The 18,518-nt window shown below is 35.8% G+C and overlaps 1 protein-coding gene across 2 annotated transcripts in view; it reads right to left on the bottom strand.

Moving 5' to 3' along the window:
* Positions 1 to 8,498: 8,498 nt before the first annotated feature.
* Positions 8,499 to 18,518, bottom strand: part of LOC144966038 (cryptochrome-1-like) — a 44,195-nt gene continuing 34,175 nt past the window's right edge. For both annotated transcript variants that reach the window (XM_078902034.1, XM_078902035.1), the window contains exons 8-12: positions 18,081 to 18,251; positions 16,129 to 16,269; positions 15,372 to 15,529; positions 13,747 to 13,934; positions 8,499 to 10,382 (exon numbers count right to left, since the gene is read on the bottom strand). In XM_078902034.1, the coding sequence (XP_078758160.1) occupies positions 10,261 to 10,382; positions 13,747 to 13,934; positions 15,372 to 15,529; positions 16,129 to 16,269; positions 18,081 to 18,251 (780 nt within the window). In that variant the 3' untranslated portion in view covers positions 8,499 to 10,260. The remainder of the gene's footprint in view (positions 10,383 to 13,746; positions 13,935 to 15,371; positions 15,530 to 16,128; positions 16,270 to 18,080; positions 18,252 to 18,518) is intronic.

The raw sequence follows: 18,518 nt of genomic DNA, 5'->3' as shown, positions 1-18,518 counted from the left end.
AGGAGGAAATCAGAGCTGTCATACGTTTTTTGAACGACAAAAGTCTGAATCCTACCGAAATTCATAAAGAACTTCAGAGTGTATATGGTGAGCATGTTATAAGCCGTACACAAGTCTATCACTGGTGTAATTTGTTTGAAGCCGGCCATTCCGACTTGACAGACAGGGAAGGGCGTTCGATAACTGCGACGTCAGAAGACAATGTGAAGCGAGTTGATGAGCTTATTCGTCAAGACAGGAGGTTGAAACTTCATGAAATCTCAAGCAGTCTTGACATTTCGGAAACTTCTGCCCATAGAATTGTATTTGATGAACTTGGCTACAGAAAAGTCAGCGCAAGATGGGTTCCAAAGCAATTGACAGACAATCATAAAGAACAAAGATTGGACATCTGCAGGGAACTTTTGAGAAGAAGCAAGAGCTCGCGCAGGGTTCACGGGCATACTGCCAACGCCGGCGGAGACTTTCTAGAGTACGATGTGACTTTTCTTGACAGCATAGTCACCGGTGATGAGACTTGGTTGCACCATTGCACCCCAGAAACAAAGCAAGATTCGATGACATGGAAACATCCATCCTCACCTGTCGCGAAGAAATTCAAAGTCATGCGGTCAGCAAAGAAAATAATGAGAACTGTTTTCTGGGACAGTCGTGGTGTTATTCTGTTCGAAACCTTACAACCTGGGGAAACAATCAATGCTGCAAGGTACTGCCAAACTCTTGACAAGCTTAGGAAGGCCATTCGCAGAAAGCGCCCAGGGCAGTTGACCAACGGGGTCATTTTGCAACACGACAACGCTACACCCCACACAGCACGAGTGACGCAAGGTTGGCTAGAGAAATATGGATGGGAGATTTTGCCACACCCACCACACAGTCCAGACCTCGCACCATCTGATTATCACCTCTTTGGGCCACTGAAACGTGAGCTGGCAGGAAAGCGCTTTGATGTCGATGAAGAGCTTGTTGACCATGTGCGGAAATGGCTACAAAACCTTGACGGAAATTTCTTCAGAGAGGGTATCTATTCCATGGTGCGGCGTTGGCAGAAGTGTGTCGACAGACTTGGCTGTTACGTAGAGAAATGAAGGACGAGTCAAGGTATGAACACGTGCAAGAATTTTGTTGATAGCATAAAAAACGCGGATTTTACAGGCATTTTTCGGTTAATTATGAAAGAGCCCTCGTATATATATATATATAAATGTAAATTTTCACTCACATTATTCTTGCCAAGACGATTCGTTTCAGTGTTCCCACCTCATCAGTCGGCATAATCCATTTGTAAGAAATGTCCGTAGAAGACTCTTCTACGGACATTTCTTACAAATGGATTATGCCGACTGATGAGGTGGGAACACTGAAACGAATCGTCTTGGCAAGAATAATGTGAGTGAAAATTTACATTTATATATTAGCTCTAACCACCATTATCGAGCACTTTCGTACCTACAAGTACCCACCAACACTCATAAATATATATATATATATATATATATATATATATATATATATATATATATATATATATATATATATATATATATATATATATATATATAATATATATACCCCCTTTAAGGAGAGAGCTCTGTTTTCTTTAACTTCATCGATTTTTAAAGATTCTGATTATTTCCTTATTTTTAACTTTCTTCATTAAGCTCTGGGTGGGCTGACATCCCATAGTGGGCAGGGAGGTCACTTACTGTCTTCTATACCCCTTATATCTGTTTTCCAACTTGCTTTTTGTCATTGTTTTTCCCTTTTCGGAGTCCTTGGCTGAGTGGGAAACAAAGTTTTTGGAGATGATATTTTGTTTGTATTGTTATATTTGTTTTAATGTATAATGTAAGCATTTGAGTATGTTCCTCTTAGTGGAATCGTATACTCGTGGCTAGATGAGACTAGGTGATCTCAAACCATGCACATTGACATTATGCTTTTGGAATCTATATCTATTTCCCATCTGCACCATTCCCCTTTGTCTTGCTTTGCTTATAAGCTTTTGATTAATTATAACTCTATAATTTTTTACTATCCCATTTTTGTCCTTTTTACTGACACTGAAATGACCTAAATTTGTTGCAAGTGTCGCGTATCACCCTTAAAAACAACAAACAAATTTCCATTAAGTGCATTCCAACGTAATGTCAGATTGATGCTGTGAGTCATAATTCCAGCAACTAGACATTCCATTAACAATATCTTTAAAAAATTGGCGTCTTGTTTTAAAAAGTTCTTAAATAGTTTAGTCCTACAGAACCCTAATGCCCATGGAGCCAAAGTTTATCCCAGTGTTAAAAGGTAAATAGCAATTGCGTGATACCCTTTGGATAAGGCTTTTGCTTAGAACACAGTTACATACTTTCCACCAGATCTAATTGAGAAAACTGCCCAAACACTTTTTAATGGACAGTGTGACACAGATGGTTCAAATTCAAACAGTACAGTGGACAACTTTGGAACAACGAAGGAAGCAATCCAAACTGACAATGTTCTATCGCATGTTCCACAACCTTGTGCTTGTAGTAATATCACCGAACAACCTTAGTCCAGCAACAACGAGATCAAGAACAAGGGGACATGATCTAAGATTCACAGTACTGCGTTCCCGAAAACAAAGCCATGAACAATTGTTCTTCCCCTCTTCTATTCACTTGTGGAATAACTTATCGTTGTAAATTTAATCACCACAGAACAGTTAAGAGAAAGGCTAATTCATTACTATAGCACTCAAATACATCCTGAAATGTAAAACATCAAGATGCCTACAATTGTGACAATACACCAGAGGTTCTTTGTAAATTAAGAGAAGAGAGAAAGTTATCCCAACTCTCTGCTATCTCCTGCATGTGTTAGTTATCCCTTCAATGTAGCTTCGTTTTCTGGCAGAACATCAAATTCTAAAACAAAATTAGTTGTAGTAGTTGTAGCAGTATTAGTAGCAACAGCAGTCAAATGTAGTAGTAGTAGTAGTAGTAGTTGCCGGAATTATGAGAATATTTTTTCCGGTTGAGGCATCAAATTCTAAGGAAAATATTTTTTTAGAATGTTCTTTTATCTTGCTCAATCCTAGAGATTTTTGCTGCTTTTCAAAATTGGAAAAACGTATTAAAATGAGCATGTACACATAGATAGTTTTATTCAACTATCATAAACATGTAAAAACTATAAAACATTAACTTTGATACCATGCCTATAATTTGTTTTAGAAGAATGTAATAAATAGGCATGGGGTAAAAGTAACTCTGATAAACTACGGATAGTCGGTGTTATTTAGTTTGTGTTTTTAAGGGTTTTACGGCGCTTGCAACACATATAGGTCATATCAGCGCCAGTAAAAAAAGAAGAAAATTGGATAGTAAAGACATTCTTGATGTACAAGTACAAGTACAATTAAAATGGTTTGAAGAAAAAGGGGAATCGGTTCAAATAGGGAATAGATTTAGATTCCAAGAGCACAATATCAGTGTACTTAGTTTGAGATCACCTAAAAGTCTCAACCAGACACCAGCACAGGTCCCACTGAGAGAAATACACTCAAATGTTTACAAATCATATGTTAAAAATAAAAAATAACAGTACATAACAAGAGAGATGATTTACAAGGAAAAAAATATCATCTCCCAAAACTATAACTACCTGTCATCTGCATTTTTTACCAAATTGGGACCTAAAATTTGCCAAAATTTGCCCAAAAAAAACACCCAAAATTTGCCAAAAAGACCAAAATTTGCAAAAAATTTGCCGAGGAGAACTAAGCTTTTCAGTAAAAACTGAAGTTGGAAGTGCAAGTGACTCGATTTATTTGACTTGAGAAATGAAATGACTGTGAATAGCGTTGTTACAAAGATTTTAAAGGATCATTATCCGTAGAGAGTAGCTTCCCTTGGTTTGGGCCCAGGCAAAGCTGCAACATTTCTCAAGTTTCGCACTCTTTTTATCGTTATTTTGTTTTCGCTTCTTTTTTTCCCCAAAATTTGCCACGCGATTTGCCAATTTTTCCTAAATTTGCCACGATTTGCCAATTTTGGGAAATTTGCCGAGATCTGCGGATCGCCCTGAGATTTGCGGCCGCAAAAAATGCAGATGACAGAACTATACATTTGACTGTTTCCCTACCAGCCAAGGACTCCGGCCAGGGTCGGGTCAAAACCAAGTAATCTAATTCCAAGACAAAGACAGAAGGCAATTGGAAAACAAACACAGGGTGATAGAAGACATAGCAAGTACCTCCCTGCCCACTATGGGAGGTCAGGATCCCCACCCAGGGATAGTCGGTGTTAGGGTTGAGTAATATATTTTTAAAAATAAATCTGACAAGAACTGCACTGACAAAATGATTTTATGTTTTACATCATTTATTAGGTACTTCACATTAAGCAACAACAAAAGATACAAGTATAATCAATGTATATAATAATATCCTGTGGTAGACGGGACGGTAAAATTTACCTTAGGCAGTCAGGTTTTTTTTTTTCTTTCATTTTTGGGAGCTTACCGTGTTTTTGACACTTTTGGGTCGTCTAAGGAGAATAGTCACAGATCCAAGTAAGCTAAAAACTTGCATATACATGCATGCACACAACACACTTACGCTTACCATGACATAATCATCTTAGGCAGACAGGAGTGTGGTATTTTAAATATTTAAACAATTTTACATCAGTTAATTAAATTAATATAAATAATCAATACTATTTGAAATATTACGACTATCACAGAATTTTATTAATGTAACTATATGGAATAATTCAGTATACCTTAGAAAGGTTAATATCAATATTGATGTCAACAACAACGATAATAACAATAATAATAATAAGAATGATAACAATAATAATAATGAAATTAATGATCTTAATTATGGCCATGAAACTTTAAGTGCTCACAATCATTTGGAGCAGAGATTTTGTTGTTTCTGTATGACGTTTGTTCCTATAGTTAAACTTCAATGCTTAAAATGGTACGTAAAAGAGAAGTAGTACTTCAGAGATAAAAGGTCCATGGAGCCAGAGTTTATCCCACTTTCTATAGCGTTAAATGGAAAATGGCAATTGCTTGCTACCTTTTCCCCCTAGTGTATTGCAAAGTTCATTCCCCAAGATCTAACAGGCCTAGCTACCCAATAACTGCTGGGTGAACAGGAAAAGTGGGGGGAGGGGGTCTGAAAAAATCAAGACTTGTCCCGTTGCATGTGAAGCAAGAGCTCTACCAACTGAGCTATGTGTGTGTGTGTGGGGGGGGGGGGGGGGGGGGGAGGTGCAATGCCTGTTTGACCAGTGTCTGATGCACACAACACCTCACTCTAATGTGCACCAGTACCAGTGGGGGATAGCTAGCAATGATGACCTGAGGATGTTACTGTTATTGTATTAAAATCAAACGAGTGATTATGGGTGAGAAGAGGGGCGTGAGATAGATTAGGAGTGGGTTAATGACGTCACATGCTGAGTTTGTAATCAACAATGGGACGTGCTGGTTTTGTCTTCATATTATGGCACTCATAAAAGGGAACATTATTCCACCTGTCACTGAATGAAACAAGACGCACTTAACGCTACAAGACACACTTAACGCTACATTTCACTGAGAGACCTCATTGAAACACCTACATTCCCCCTTCCCCTCTTTTCTCTCTCTCCCCCACTCTCTCTCACATGCTTCTTCATATTCTTTGTAAAATACCCGACACAGAAATCTTGAACAAACAGGCCTGGTCCCAAATTGTTCGAGATTTCTGTGCTGCACTGTACACTCAAATGCTTACAAAACAGGATATTCCAAATAACAAAGTATTTCAGTACATAACAAAGATGATTTACAAGGGAAAACATATTATCTCCCAAAACTAATACAGCACAACCTTTCTGTAAAGGCACCGTCGGGATCAGAAAAAAATGTTAGAGAGTTGTCATAAGGAGACTAAAAATAGAGGGAGGGGGGGGGGGGGGGGGGGGATTGTTTGCTGCCAGGATGCAGCCAACGGGCTGTTCAGTAAGGGGCCGAAACAGGCGTCGGAGTCAGCAATTGGAGTTGTCATTATAGCGGAGCAACTAAAAAATAAGGGGGGGGGGGGGGGGGGGGGGGGGGGGGGGGATTTGTTTTGTCTTATGCCAGTGATGCCAGCCAACTGCAGTGGCTGTTTCAGTTAAAGGAGACTACCTTGAAAACAGTGCCATGTCGCCTGCACATTAAAGTCAGCACTTTTATCTTCAACTTGATAACGTTAGGAATGAACATCGTGGTGACATAAAGTCTAAGCCCCGATGTCAAATTCCAAAATAGCAGACACAGCAAGTGTGACCTTTCCGTTCACCATAGGACTTCAAAAGTCCCCAAACCATGTGTCTTTATAACTGCTTTGATATATAAAACATACAGTGTGTCATTATATGTAGTTTCGAATATTGAGTTAGATGTTGCCTGCAGTCTTGAAGATGATCACACATTGGATATGTGAGAAGTTGTTGAGGTTGAACTTATTCGGATCAAGTGCTGTCTGTCCAACTGGCTCCCTCATGAAAACATAATACAATGCATAACAGAGAGATGATTTACAAGGAAATAAATATCATCTCCCAAAACTATAACTATACATTCAACTGTTTCCCTCCCAGCCAAGGAACTCCGGCAAGGATCAGGACAAAACTAAGTAATCTCATTCCAAGACAATGACAGGAAACAATTGGAAAACGGGTATGGGGGGATAGAAGACAGCATGTACCTCCCTGCCCACTATGGGAGGTCAGGATCCCCACCCAGTCCCTGCTAAGAGGAATACTCAAATGTTTACAAATCATATATAATATTAATATGTATACAAAACATAATACGGTGCATAACAGATAGATGATTTATTTTTCCCCCAAAACTAACTAGACATTTGACTGTCTCCCTCTCAGCCAGGGGTAGGACAAAACAAAGACAGAAAGCAAGTTGGAAAACAGATATAGGGGGATAGTAGACACAGTATGTACCCCCCTGCCCACTATGGGAGGTCAGGAACCCCAGCACTGCAAAGTGAGCAACTGGGGCTAATCTCTTGATCAAGTTTTTAAAGTTACAATTGATCATACAGTGGAATCATGATAAAGTCAACACCACCGAATCAGAAATATTGGTTAACTTTATCCATTATCAATGGAACACTTAAATAAAGAACAGAAAATTTGGTACCAACAAAAGGTCAGGCCTATAAATGGTTGGTGAAAAAATTGTCAGAACTTTTTGAACACGTGAAAATAGACACAACAGGACAAACATATGGATTAATTAATAAACAACACAGATATGACACGTCAATTGACTAGTCAAATCATGTCACTTTCCCCTACTTATTTATAATGAGGTCCTTATTTTATGATACCCAAAAAAGAATCCCAATTATTTGAGGGCCCAGGTCTGAGTTAGTTGTAAAATGAAAGGAAAAGAACAATTCCTACCCTTTTATAGGATGTGTATCTAGTGCTTGAAGCTGCGTATTTTCGCTCCTGTTTGTCTGTGTTAAATGTTTACGCTGATTCTTTCGTTTATTTGGATTAATTATTATAGAAGAAGAAGCAGATGACGAAGAAGAAGACGTGGAGGTGGTGCGGCCGTATAAGAGCTTTCGAAGAAGAATATATATTTCGAGGAAAAATAATTATTTCGCATTATTTTTTTTTCCGTCTCCCATCCAGACGGAACCAATAAATCATAGGGAAAAAGGATTGAGACATGGAGAAATGCATGTGTGATGGCAGCAAAATATAGAGAAACCTTCAGGTCCGGGAAGCTCCGACACACTTCTGTGCGTGTGTTATTTACTGACTAGGTGTGTGTTCAACAACTCGTGCGAACTTTGTGACCCTCTCTCGCTGGCTGTGGCACAGTAGCCAGGCAGTGAATACATCCACGTCTAGCGGAGCATGTAGGTGGCATGATAATATTATAGCTAACCTGTCATCTGCAGTTTTTGCCAAATTGAGACCTAAAATTTGCCCAAAAAAACCCCAAAATTTGCCAAGAAATTTGCCAAAAGACCAAAATTTGCCCAAAAATTTGGGGAGGAAAACTAAGCGTTTCAGTAAAAATTAACACGCGATACAGAAAAAAATAATATAAAAGACAATTTATTACATTTAAGGACTTGAGAAATGAAATGACTGTGATTAGCGTTGTTACAAAGATTTTAAAGGATCATTATCCGTAGAGAGCAGCTTCCCTTGGTTTGGGCCCAGGCAAAGCTGCAACATTTCTCAAGTTTCGCACTTTTTTTTTTCGTTATTTTGTTTTCGCTTCTTTTTTTTCCCCAAAATTTGCCACGCAATTTGCCAATTTTCCCAAAATTTGCCAAAATTTGCGGATCGCCCTGATATTTGCGGCTGCAAATTGCCATTTGCGGCCGCAAAAAATGCAGATGACAGGCTAACTGATAAACGGCCTAGTTTTGTTTTGTCTTTGATGCTACAAATAAAAAGTTTTTAAGTCAGCATTTGAAACGGAACATAATCTGATTTTTTTGAGGAACGAAATAAAAGTCTTTTATTTTCTTTTTTATTGGTTCTGTTCTTTGACGTTACGAATTTTATTTTTACTATTAATTTTAAAAAAAATATATTAGCACTTATAGAGCAAAATCGTACTGTCAGAAATCTGACAATAGTCGGAAGATTTACAGGCCTGAAAATGTGTTAACTTGAAGCAGAAGTTGACTTTATGTGGATTCCATTGTATTATATTAAGCTCAAATGCTCAGACATTCGGGCTAGTAACACATGGTAATAACTTCATTTTAATGTATAAAATTCAACATGGCTGCACTGACAACAGTTTCACCACACAACAACAGTAGTACAACATAAAATATGGTACAACATTAACATTGCAATACTTGCAATCTTTATCTACACCGATTCTCCTTTTACCTTGTTCTTTTGGTTGTTTAATTAAAATTCAGACAATTAAAGATGAAAAGTTACATCAGCATAAGTCGGTTCTTTTCTATTAAAAAGCTTTTATCACTTTTAGGTTGCATCCGTGCAAATTGGTTATTTCTATTTTCAAAACTCTCAAGATTTCTAATGAAGCTTTTATCACTTTCAGGTTAAATCAGCGCAATTCCTATACTAAAATTCAAGATATTTAACAATACTTTTATCACTCTTATGTTACATAAATGCAAACTGGTCATTTTCGAAGTCTGTAAAAGGGTGTGAAATTCCAATACTAGAATTCAAGATATTTGTTTTGTTTTGTTTTTAAGGGTGTTATGGCGCTTGCAACACATTTAGGTTATATCAGCGCCAGTAAAAAGGAAGAAAATGGGACAGTAAAAAGTTCTAGAATTACAATTAAAGCATCCAAGAAAAAGTAAGACAAAGGGGAACTGGGAACAAATAGGGATCAGATGTAGATTCCAAGAGCGTACCATCAATGTTCTTAGTTTGAGATCACCAATAAGTCTCATCCGGAGACAAGCACGGCCCCCACTAAGAGGAATACACTCAAATGCTTACAATATAAATTAGAACAAATATAATAATACATAACAGAGAGATGATTTACAAGGAAAAAAATATCACCTCCAGAAACAATAACTATGCATTCGACTGTTTCCCTCCCAGCCAGGACCCCGACCAGGGCCAGGACAAAACCAAGCAATCTCATTCCAAGACAAAGACAGAATGCAAGTTGGAAAACAGATATAGGGGGATAGAAGACAGAATAAGTACCTCCCTGCCCACTATGGGAGGTAGGAACCCCACCCAGTCAAGATATTTAACAATACTTTTATCACTTTTATGTTACAAAAGTGCAAATTGTTATTTTCGAAGTCTGTAAAAGGATGTGAAATTCCTATAGTATAATTCAAGATATTTAACAATAATTTTATCACATTTATGTTACATCAGTGCAAATTGGTTAATTTCGAAGTCTGTAAAAGTATGTGAAATATCCAATTATTCTTTGACACATCAGAAATTTTAAAGTTGAATAGGTGGTAATATAGTAATTTTATAACTTGAGAACGATCAACACTCTCATAGTATCAGATCTCTTTACATTATTACTGTGAGCAAAAGGGAATCTGCTTATCTGTTTGACAATAGTCATCAAGATAAAAGAGACAACTCTCTCCAATGCAAGACTGTCGAATCGTTTGGAAGAAAAACAATATATTGTACAACAAAAAGAAGAACATGGTATTACAATTCTTTGTTTTCTTTAGTTTTCAAAACCTGTCCTAGTAAAAGGACATACATATCTTAGGACTTCTCAAGCTGCATCGTATCTCTCTTCACTGTGGTCACAAACATAACGGTGCTCTTTTTTGTCCTTTTCCATCCAAATCAGAGAAATTACTTCATCCTCATTGGCTGGAGCAACATGAGGTGTACCTAAAAGAGAAAGAAAAATGTAAATCAAATTTCCTTTCTGTTTACTGGTACAATCACCAAGAAATTATAAAGAAACAGTAATTATCAAGTACTAATGAGCAAGGAATCTAAAGCAACTAGATGGTTAAATTGTCATAACATTATGTTAACTCAATTGAGATGCATCATGCATGTATGCGTGATACGGACTCAGGTTAAAATAACGTAACAAGCAACCTTTGCGTATTTTGAGTTAAAAAGTTTTGACTGGGAACTTCAGCGAATGGTGAACTTTGTTTTCTTGTTGCTTTGAGTTTTTTAAATCATATACCACACAGCATGGTTGCCAATTAAGCTTTTAAAATGAAATCTTTAAAAATTTAATATTTTGACATGGAAAAACTGGGTTTGGCACTTTGGCATGTTTTTGTTTTGTTTTGTTTTTTGAATGTCCTGAAATTATAAAAATTCCTGCAGAGGTCAATTTTTTTAAAAATTTCAAATTAAAAAAAAATGTTTAGGTTAACATATAAACATACAGTTATGCTTTTATCCTTTGTAAAAATCCTATTATGAATATTATCATGTTTTAATTTGAATAAATCTTATTGAATGCATCTTTTCTATTTTTTAAGAGTCAGAAAAAGTGCCGTCTTCAGGGGTTGCAAACCCTTGAAAATCCCTGTCTCAAGTGAGTTAAAGTATATTACAAAGAGCACTGAGGCTTCCGGAATTTCTGAACTTGTAAAATGGTATCCATCGAGAGTTTGCACATAACACTCTGCTGGATTTGTTGACTGAAGAATTTCTAGAGCAAGTATCTTTCTGCCATCACTAAACTATACAACAAAGTAAGAGAGGCTGTGCCTAATAGTCGTTTTTGTGGCGTTCGCCTCAAAAATACTCTAGTACTACTTTACTTGAAGAAAAAACTAAAGAAAAAATAATCTTTCATCAGTTTCTCTAGGTTAAATTATGAAAAAAATAAACCAAAAACTGATGATCTAGCATCAAAATCATAGAAATTAAATCTTTTTAAAACATCGTACAAGTGTGGACAAAGTTATTGCTCTATCCACACTTTTTTTTAAACCTGTAAAAAAAACTATTTCTGCTGTTCTATTGGAGCTAGATCGAAAGCTTTTTTTTTTTTTAAATATTTTGGTAAGTTGACATTATTCAGCTGATCGAAACTGATGAAAACGATTTTTTTCCTTCAATTTTTCCAAATAATTTAATATTGGAGTATTTTTGTGTCAAATGTCACGAAAAGGACATGTTGGCACAATCTCAGATCATATCTAGAAGAGAAAAAAAAGGCCTGGTGGCCATGTTGACTTGAAATATCACTCAGGTTGAAAAAATTGTATCAGATTTCTTTCTTTCCTATTAAGAAGAGAGCTGGCTATAATCAAGTGCTTCTACTATATTCCTGCTTTTGACTTTTTAAGATAAAAATGTTTTGACGTATGACACTTTTATTTCATTTCGGTGCGAGTAATAAGGAAAAAGATTGGATGGTCAAAAAATGCTAGATTTGCAATTAAAAGCACCTGAGAAAAAGTGAGACAAATAGGACTGGATCAAATCGGGAACAGAAGTTAATTCAAAAAGTGTAATCAATCAATTTGCATAGTTTGAGACCACATAAAAGCCCAATCCATACTCAAGCATGTGATGCTACTAAGAGGAATACACTCAATGCTTATAAACTAAAAGATTTACAAGGAAAAAAATTGCATCTCTCAAAACAAATAATATACAAATGTATGACTTTGACTGTTTCCCTCTAAGCCAAGTCATGTCAGGACTAGAACATGACTAAATAATCTCATTTTAAGAGAAAGACAGAGAAAAACATGGAAAAGGAAAACAAATATCTCATTATATATTTGGAAAAATGTTTTTTTTTGGTAAAACTAAGGCTCCAAAACTGCTTGACCAATCATCACCAAATTTTGCAATGTGTTTACAATTGACATAAAGATGGTTTGTGTGTATTAAGAGATGATGATTTTATCGAAAAAAATCAAATTTGTTTTATCAAATCCCATCAGAAACAGACGCCATAATTATTAGCACGTGGGTTGTGTGTCAACTTTCCAATTTGCGAGTATGATAATGAGTTGGGAGTATTTGCATCAAATCAATACCACCTAGTGGTTTCCCTCAATATTTTGAATACAATAAACTTCTTAAAATTTATAAAAACCATCTTCCGCTCTCAATATTGGGAAAGAATTCTACAAGGAGTGAGTCAGATATAAAAGATGTTAACCCATTGCCGCCCAAATCGCCCGCTCAGAAAACATCTGCATAAGTCCGGATCGCCCGATATCGCCTGCCAGGTACCCAGTGTCATTGAACCCGTATATTAAAAATGTGTGTAGAACCACTTCTTTTTAATTGAAAAACGAAAGTAGAGAAAGAGTAAAAGCGAAACTAGCCGTTTCCTGATTGTTTTTATCTCAATTCGTTTGTCTGCTGCGATTTTTTGAAGTTTGTCGACCAAATCGGTTGTGGTAACGTCCTTTTTTTTTTTTTTTTTGCTGGAATGGCGTTTGAATTACTCAATTCTCGGGTGATCAACGTTTTTTAATGGATAGTGATGATGATAGTACTCATTCAGACACTGAATCAGACATTGAGGTTGAGTTGGATGCGCATTTTGATGACATTGACAATGGGTTTCATGTGTTTTAATATTATTACATATTTTTCACTTTAACATTTTTTTTTCAAATCAAAATATGAATCAATAGTCAAAAACAATACATCAAATTAAAGGCCATTCATTCTTCTTTCCAAAACAGCTTTTATTTTGTTTCTAGCATGCCTCACATTCTTGCAATTAATTTTTTAATGAAGTGTACTATGACATTTGGAAGAGTTATCTCCCCTCGCATGGTCAGTGAGAGACATTTTTTCAGATTATGCCCGGGCAGCAATGGGTTAAATCCAGAAAATATCTCTCCATGCCAAAATAAAAAGCTCAGTCGAGTTGTCTTACGAAATCGAAAAATGTTATTGTATTATGACAATAGAAGTTGAGTTCAAGTTTTATTCAACACTTAAATCATAAATTATGAGTCGATCGACTTATCGTCACGTTCATAAAACGGGCACAGTTCATTTAACGGACAACTATGCTTGTAGGGGAATGTGATTATCACTGATTCTGTCCTTAGTTGTGTCCATCAAGGTGAATACAATAGAGAGGACAACTTCGATTTTGTTTGGTTTTTAATCAAATGGTAACAAGAAAGAAGTAATTCAGAAAATAGCAAGCTGTGCATATAAAAAACGATAATATCATGAGTAACACGATGTGAAACAAAAAAACATTTAAAACAAAAGTGTTAAAAAAAAACAAATAAAACCCCACCATTATATTTCCCTTTGATTATTTCCATCTTCTGTTTACAGTCTCTTGAAGCAGTTCTGTGATCAACAATAGGTGGTGGGTAGTCGGTACCAATCATACAATTTGCTTCTTCCTGAACTGACTTGGGTGCTTTCCATGGTTCAAACAGGTAAGTCAGTGGCATATTTTTCAATTCAGGAACATACCGCCTAAAAAATAAACGATACAAAAAAAAAGATATAAATAAATAAAAAGCCCAAAGGCTTTAGATGATAATATCTATCATGGTTTATGTGACATGTCACCAATCATCTCAAAACAGTAAAAGTAATATGAATATGTTGGGATGAATCTGACTCCAAAAAGCGAAATAAAATGATGAGAGATATGAACCTCCGAGTTTTTTTCAACGCAAGAAATAGCATTTATTCTCCATAAATAAGTGAAATTAATCCCAACTGTCATATTTGTAGCTGTAAACACCAAATTCTTCCCAACATAAAACCTCTTTGACACAGTGGCTCACATGGTACTATTGATAATCATGCATGCACGGTAATATTGATAATCATGCATATTGATAAGCTGACAATTTACATACTAGTCAAAAGGTGTCTGCACAACTTTGTACTTTGTGATTAGCTATGATAAAAAAATGAACAAAAATTACATGAGATAATTCATGTATATTGAAAACAGACAACTCTTAAAAATATTAGTTTTCAATGGATTGAGAAACAATAGTTTGGGCAAGCTGAATGTAGTGGTTGGTCATTGCCTTGGAAATAACAGAATGTGGTTCAAATCCTGGCAGAGACAGTAGAACAATTCATTGAAACTTTCAGTTATTGCCTTTAACGCCCCCCCCCCCCCCCCCCCCCCCCCCCCCCGCCCACTCCCATCCCAGAATGCTGAAAATGGCTTTTAAAAAATCAACTTTGAAAACCATAGTTTTGGCCAAAGGTTTTCAAAGGGTGATTAAGGGCCAATGCTTATTCTACCTAGTATTTAACCAGTAAATACGTAATTACAATTGTAGTAATGCCCAATAATACAAGGTCAGTGAAATTCAGTTCATATCTCCAAAGTTTTGTTGAATGCAGAGAGTTATCACTGCAGTTGTCTATTACTGAATTGAATAATCATTATTTTGTCTTCCATTAATAAATCACATTTGTTTTTCGATGAAACTGAGGCACTCATCTTTTCACTTTAATTTCCAAATTATAGTTTGGTTCTCATTATCAAAGGCAGCAGCAATAATAACGATGACGAACACATGATGATAAAATTGAATAAATTGATATTTTTTAAAATTACAAAATTCCCTTACTCAATTGAATGGCGACACTTGAGGGGCAATTTCAGGACTAACCAAAGTAACCCAGAAGAAGGCCATGAAGTAGAGCTGCGTTGCTGGTTTGGATAAGTCAAGCAGAGCAGTATACACACCAATAGGTGATAAAATCCCTTTTTGTACAAACATTTGAGAAGCTCCTTGAATTAATGCAATGTTTCAAGTCTCATCCACTTGTGTATATTGACTTGATGCTGTTACTACTGCTGCTGCTGCTGATGTTGATGACAATGATGATGGATGATACAATAACAACAAATAATGACCAAAGACAGTATGACTCACTAACCTTATATAATCCCCATTTGGATCCATTCTCCGTCCGTATCTAACAGGGCAAATGCAGCGAGGACACTGCAGTACTTTTTCAAATGCAGAACTGGACACCCACATCCAATTGCCAGCACACACTGACCAGTCAGCATCCAACAGGTAATGATCAAATACCTACATTTGAATAAAGAGTCATTTGTTGTCCATTATGAATAATCACATGTCTCTCATTTACTCTAATTACAAGCAATATTTTATTTTTGTGACATTGCCTTAATATCATTATTTTGTTTTAAAGTTTAAAGGGATACTTTCCTCACACAAATACCTACACATTTTTCATAATATTAACTCACTCTTAAAGTATTGAGCGAAAATGAGCATAACGGCTCCAAAAGAAAGCAAAATACTGTTCAGGTTCAAGACCCTTCTTCTACCAATGACAAAAACAATCAAGACAGTAAAACCATGTTAAATCCAGGTAGAAAGGAGAAAAGGCTGCATGTCCAGACAGGATAACCAGTGGAAGAAAGTCTTTCCATCATCATTTATGCCGACTAAACTCAACCTTTTCTTTAAACTATTTAGATTTTACATGAAATATTACTAGTGTTTCAATTGTTTTTAATGTTGACTGAAAACGGAGTTTGAGTCCAAGACCTTTGTGCTTGGCGATTTCTTCTTCTTTTTTTTTTTTGGAAGTTGTTATATTCGTTTTGGTACAACACTTTTTACAGTCCATAGCTTAGAACAGCCTAGTCATTGATACCAACCTCCAAGCCTTTCTGCCAGTCAATCCACAGATCCCCACGAGTCAAGAAACAGGCAGCAGCATGACGACACACTTGGTGAATCCATCCTTCTTGTTTCAGTTGTCTCATGCAGGCATCGATCCATGGGTATCCAGTTTTACCCTGAATTAAGATGATAAAGAAGATAGTTCTTTTTTTTTTCTCTCTTCTTTTTGTTTGGAGGTTGAGTGTTTTTAGTAATCATAAGCACTTAGAGCCTGATAATTTCTTAGATAATGGGCATTATAAGGTTTCATTATTAACATTAATTTTATAATTTCATTTGTTATGATTGTCAAAGTCGGTCAGTTGATGCAATCTTGCTTGTTTTACATCAAAATTTTTATTTGTTTTCACCACTGGCCACTGGATTACCTTCTTGATCATGGTGTGCAAGTGTTTCTTATGGTGTCATTTAAGGTGGTATTGAACATGTAATTTTAGAGAAATTTTAACCAATAGACTACCGTATCCCCCTACATTGCCTACTATGGTTCCATATCGAATCGTCCGCTGTCACCCGATCATGATATATCACTGCATACTCTTTTTTTTTACCAAGACACACTATATCTTAAGGGATGTAACCTTTGAAGAGCCGAGAATTCCTACTTTCGTTTTCTCTTTTCAGTGTCGATTTAACTTCAGTAGATCACGAGCCATGATTTTTCAAAAATGGACTTCAATTTTCTATTGAATCTCATCTCTGGCAATCAAAATATTCAATTTGAAAGCTCAGTTGATGGTGAAGAATGTTACTTTGTAAACGCCTGTACCAAAGTCACTTTCTTTATCAAACAAATATTATCATTGCTCATTTATACACATGAAGAATTGTATGGAATATAAGATCTGTATTATTGTTTTTAAATCACTGCACTCTGATTGTCCTGGATACATTTATGACATGCTTAAATTCTACGTCCCCTCCAGAAATCTGAGATCAAAGTCTGATAATCCCATACTTGTGAAGCCAAAAATGACTTGCAAAATTGGTGAGCATGTGTTTGAATATTCTGCACCCTTTATCTGGAACTCCCTTCCAAGATATATCAGAGACAGAAATGATGCAGAATTCTTTAAAAAACATCTTAAAATGTTTCTTTTTAATATGTAACACTGTAGAATTATATTGCGTTGTTCCATATTGCATGTTTAAGTGAAAGTTACCATGCTACAGTTAAGCGTTTTGAGCATATTAATATACGGGGTAAGGCGCTATATAAAAACCATATATTATTATTATTATTATTATTATTATTATTATTATCATTATTAAAATATGAACAAACATTTAAATGAATGAACATAAACTTAGTGAAAATGATTAAATTCCTTCTCTATAAATTAATTTCCTCATATCATTTATTTATGTATAATGTACACTAGGTCATAAAATCTTCTTTTGTGCTCTATACAGATAAATTAAAATCATATTTTTGTGTTGAATGGGTGATTTTTAATCAAGTTTTTAATGGTGCTGGCACAAATTATATGAAGAGTTATGTCCCTTGGTCGAGTATTCAGTCTATGACTTCCCATGTAAACACTGGTAGCCTATGGGTTAAAGAGATCATTTTCGACACATTTTATAGATTTATTCAAATCAATATTTTATCGACCATTAACTGTTTTAGTCCAAACAAACTGAGAGCTGGGAACCACTGTGCTATTTTCAAAACGCTAAAAATATTAATGTAAATTTTAATCTCACCATCTGATATAAATATGAAAACGAAATAAGAATATTCTTAGCCCCTTTTTGACCTGTCCCCTACAAAAAAAAAACAACGTAAATTTCAATGTATTATCAAATAATCTTTAAAAACACACCAAAAAAAAAGAAACAATCCAAACTTAACAATTGCTCATCCTCACCCCTCCCCCCCCCCCCCCCCCCCCCCCCTTACACACACACATGGAAATCATCTTACCTGCTTCCATTTGTTCAGGGCAACTTCATCGGAGTACCAGTCTATATTTAGACAAATAGGGTTCTCTACCATACGGTTGTAGTGTGGATTATTAACAGACATGCAATAGAAATACTCTCTCCAAATAAGCTGACTGGTGACCTGAAGTGGTATCTGAGCTCCTGGGTGAATCTAGAATTAAATTTTAAAAAGATATTCTTTAATTAATAAGTTATAGTCAGTATGTTTGTTGTTTTTAAGGGTTTTACGGCGCTTGCAACATATTTAGGTTATATCAGCACCGGTAAAAAGGAAGAAAATGGGATAGTAAAAAGTTCTAGAATTACAAATAAAGCACCCAAGAAAAAGTAAGACATAGGGGAACTGGGAACAAATAGGGATCAGATGTAGATTCCAAGAGCACACTATCAAAGTACTTAGTTTGAGACCACCTATAAG

Source organism: Berghia stephanieae, chromosome 2 (genome assembly GCF_034508935.2).
Source record: "Berghia stephanieae isolate SIO BIC M18660-M18661 chromosome 2, UCSD_Bste_1.3, whole genome shotgun sequence".
In the NCBI taxonomy this organism is placed as follows: domain Eukaryota; kingdom Metazoa; phylum Mollusca; class Gastropoda; order Nudibranchia; family Aeolidiidae; genus Berghia; species Berghia stephanieae.
Note: the sequence above shows the minus strand (reverse complement) of the source record. Positions and strands in the feature narration are given on the sequence as shown.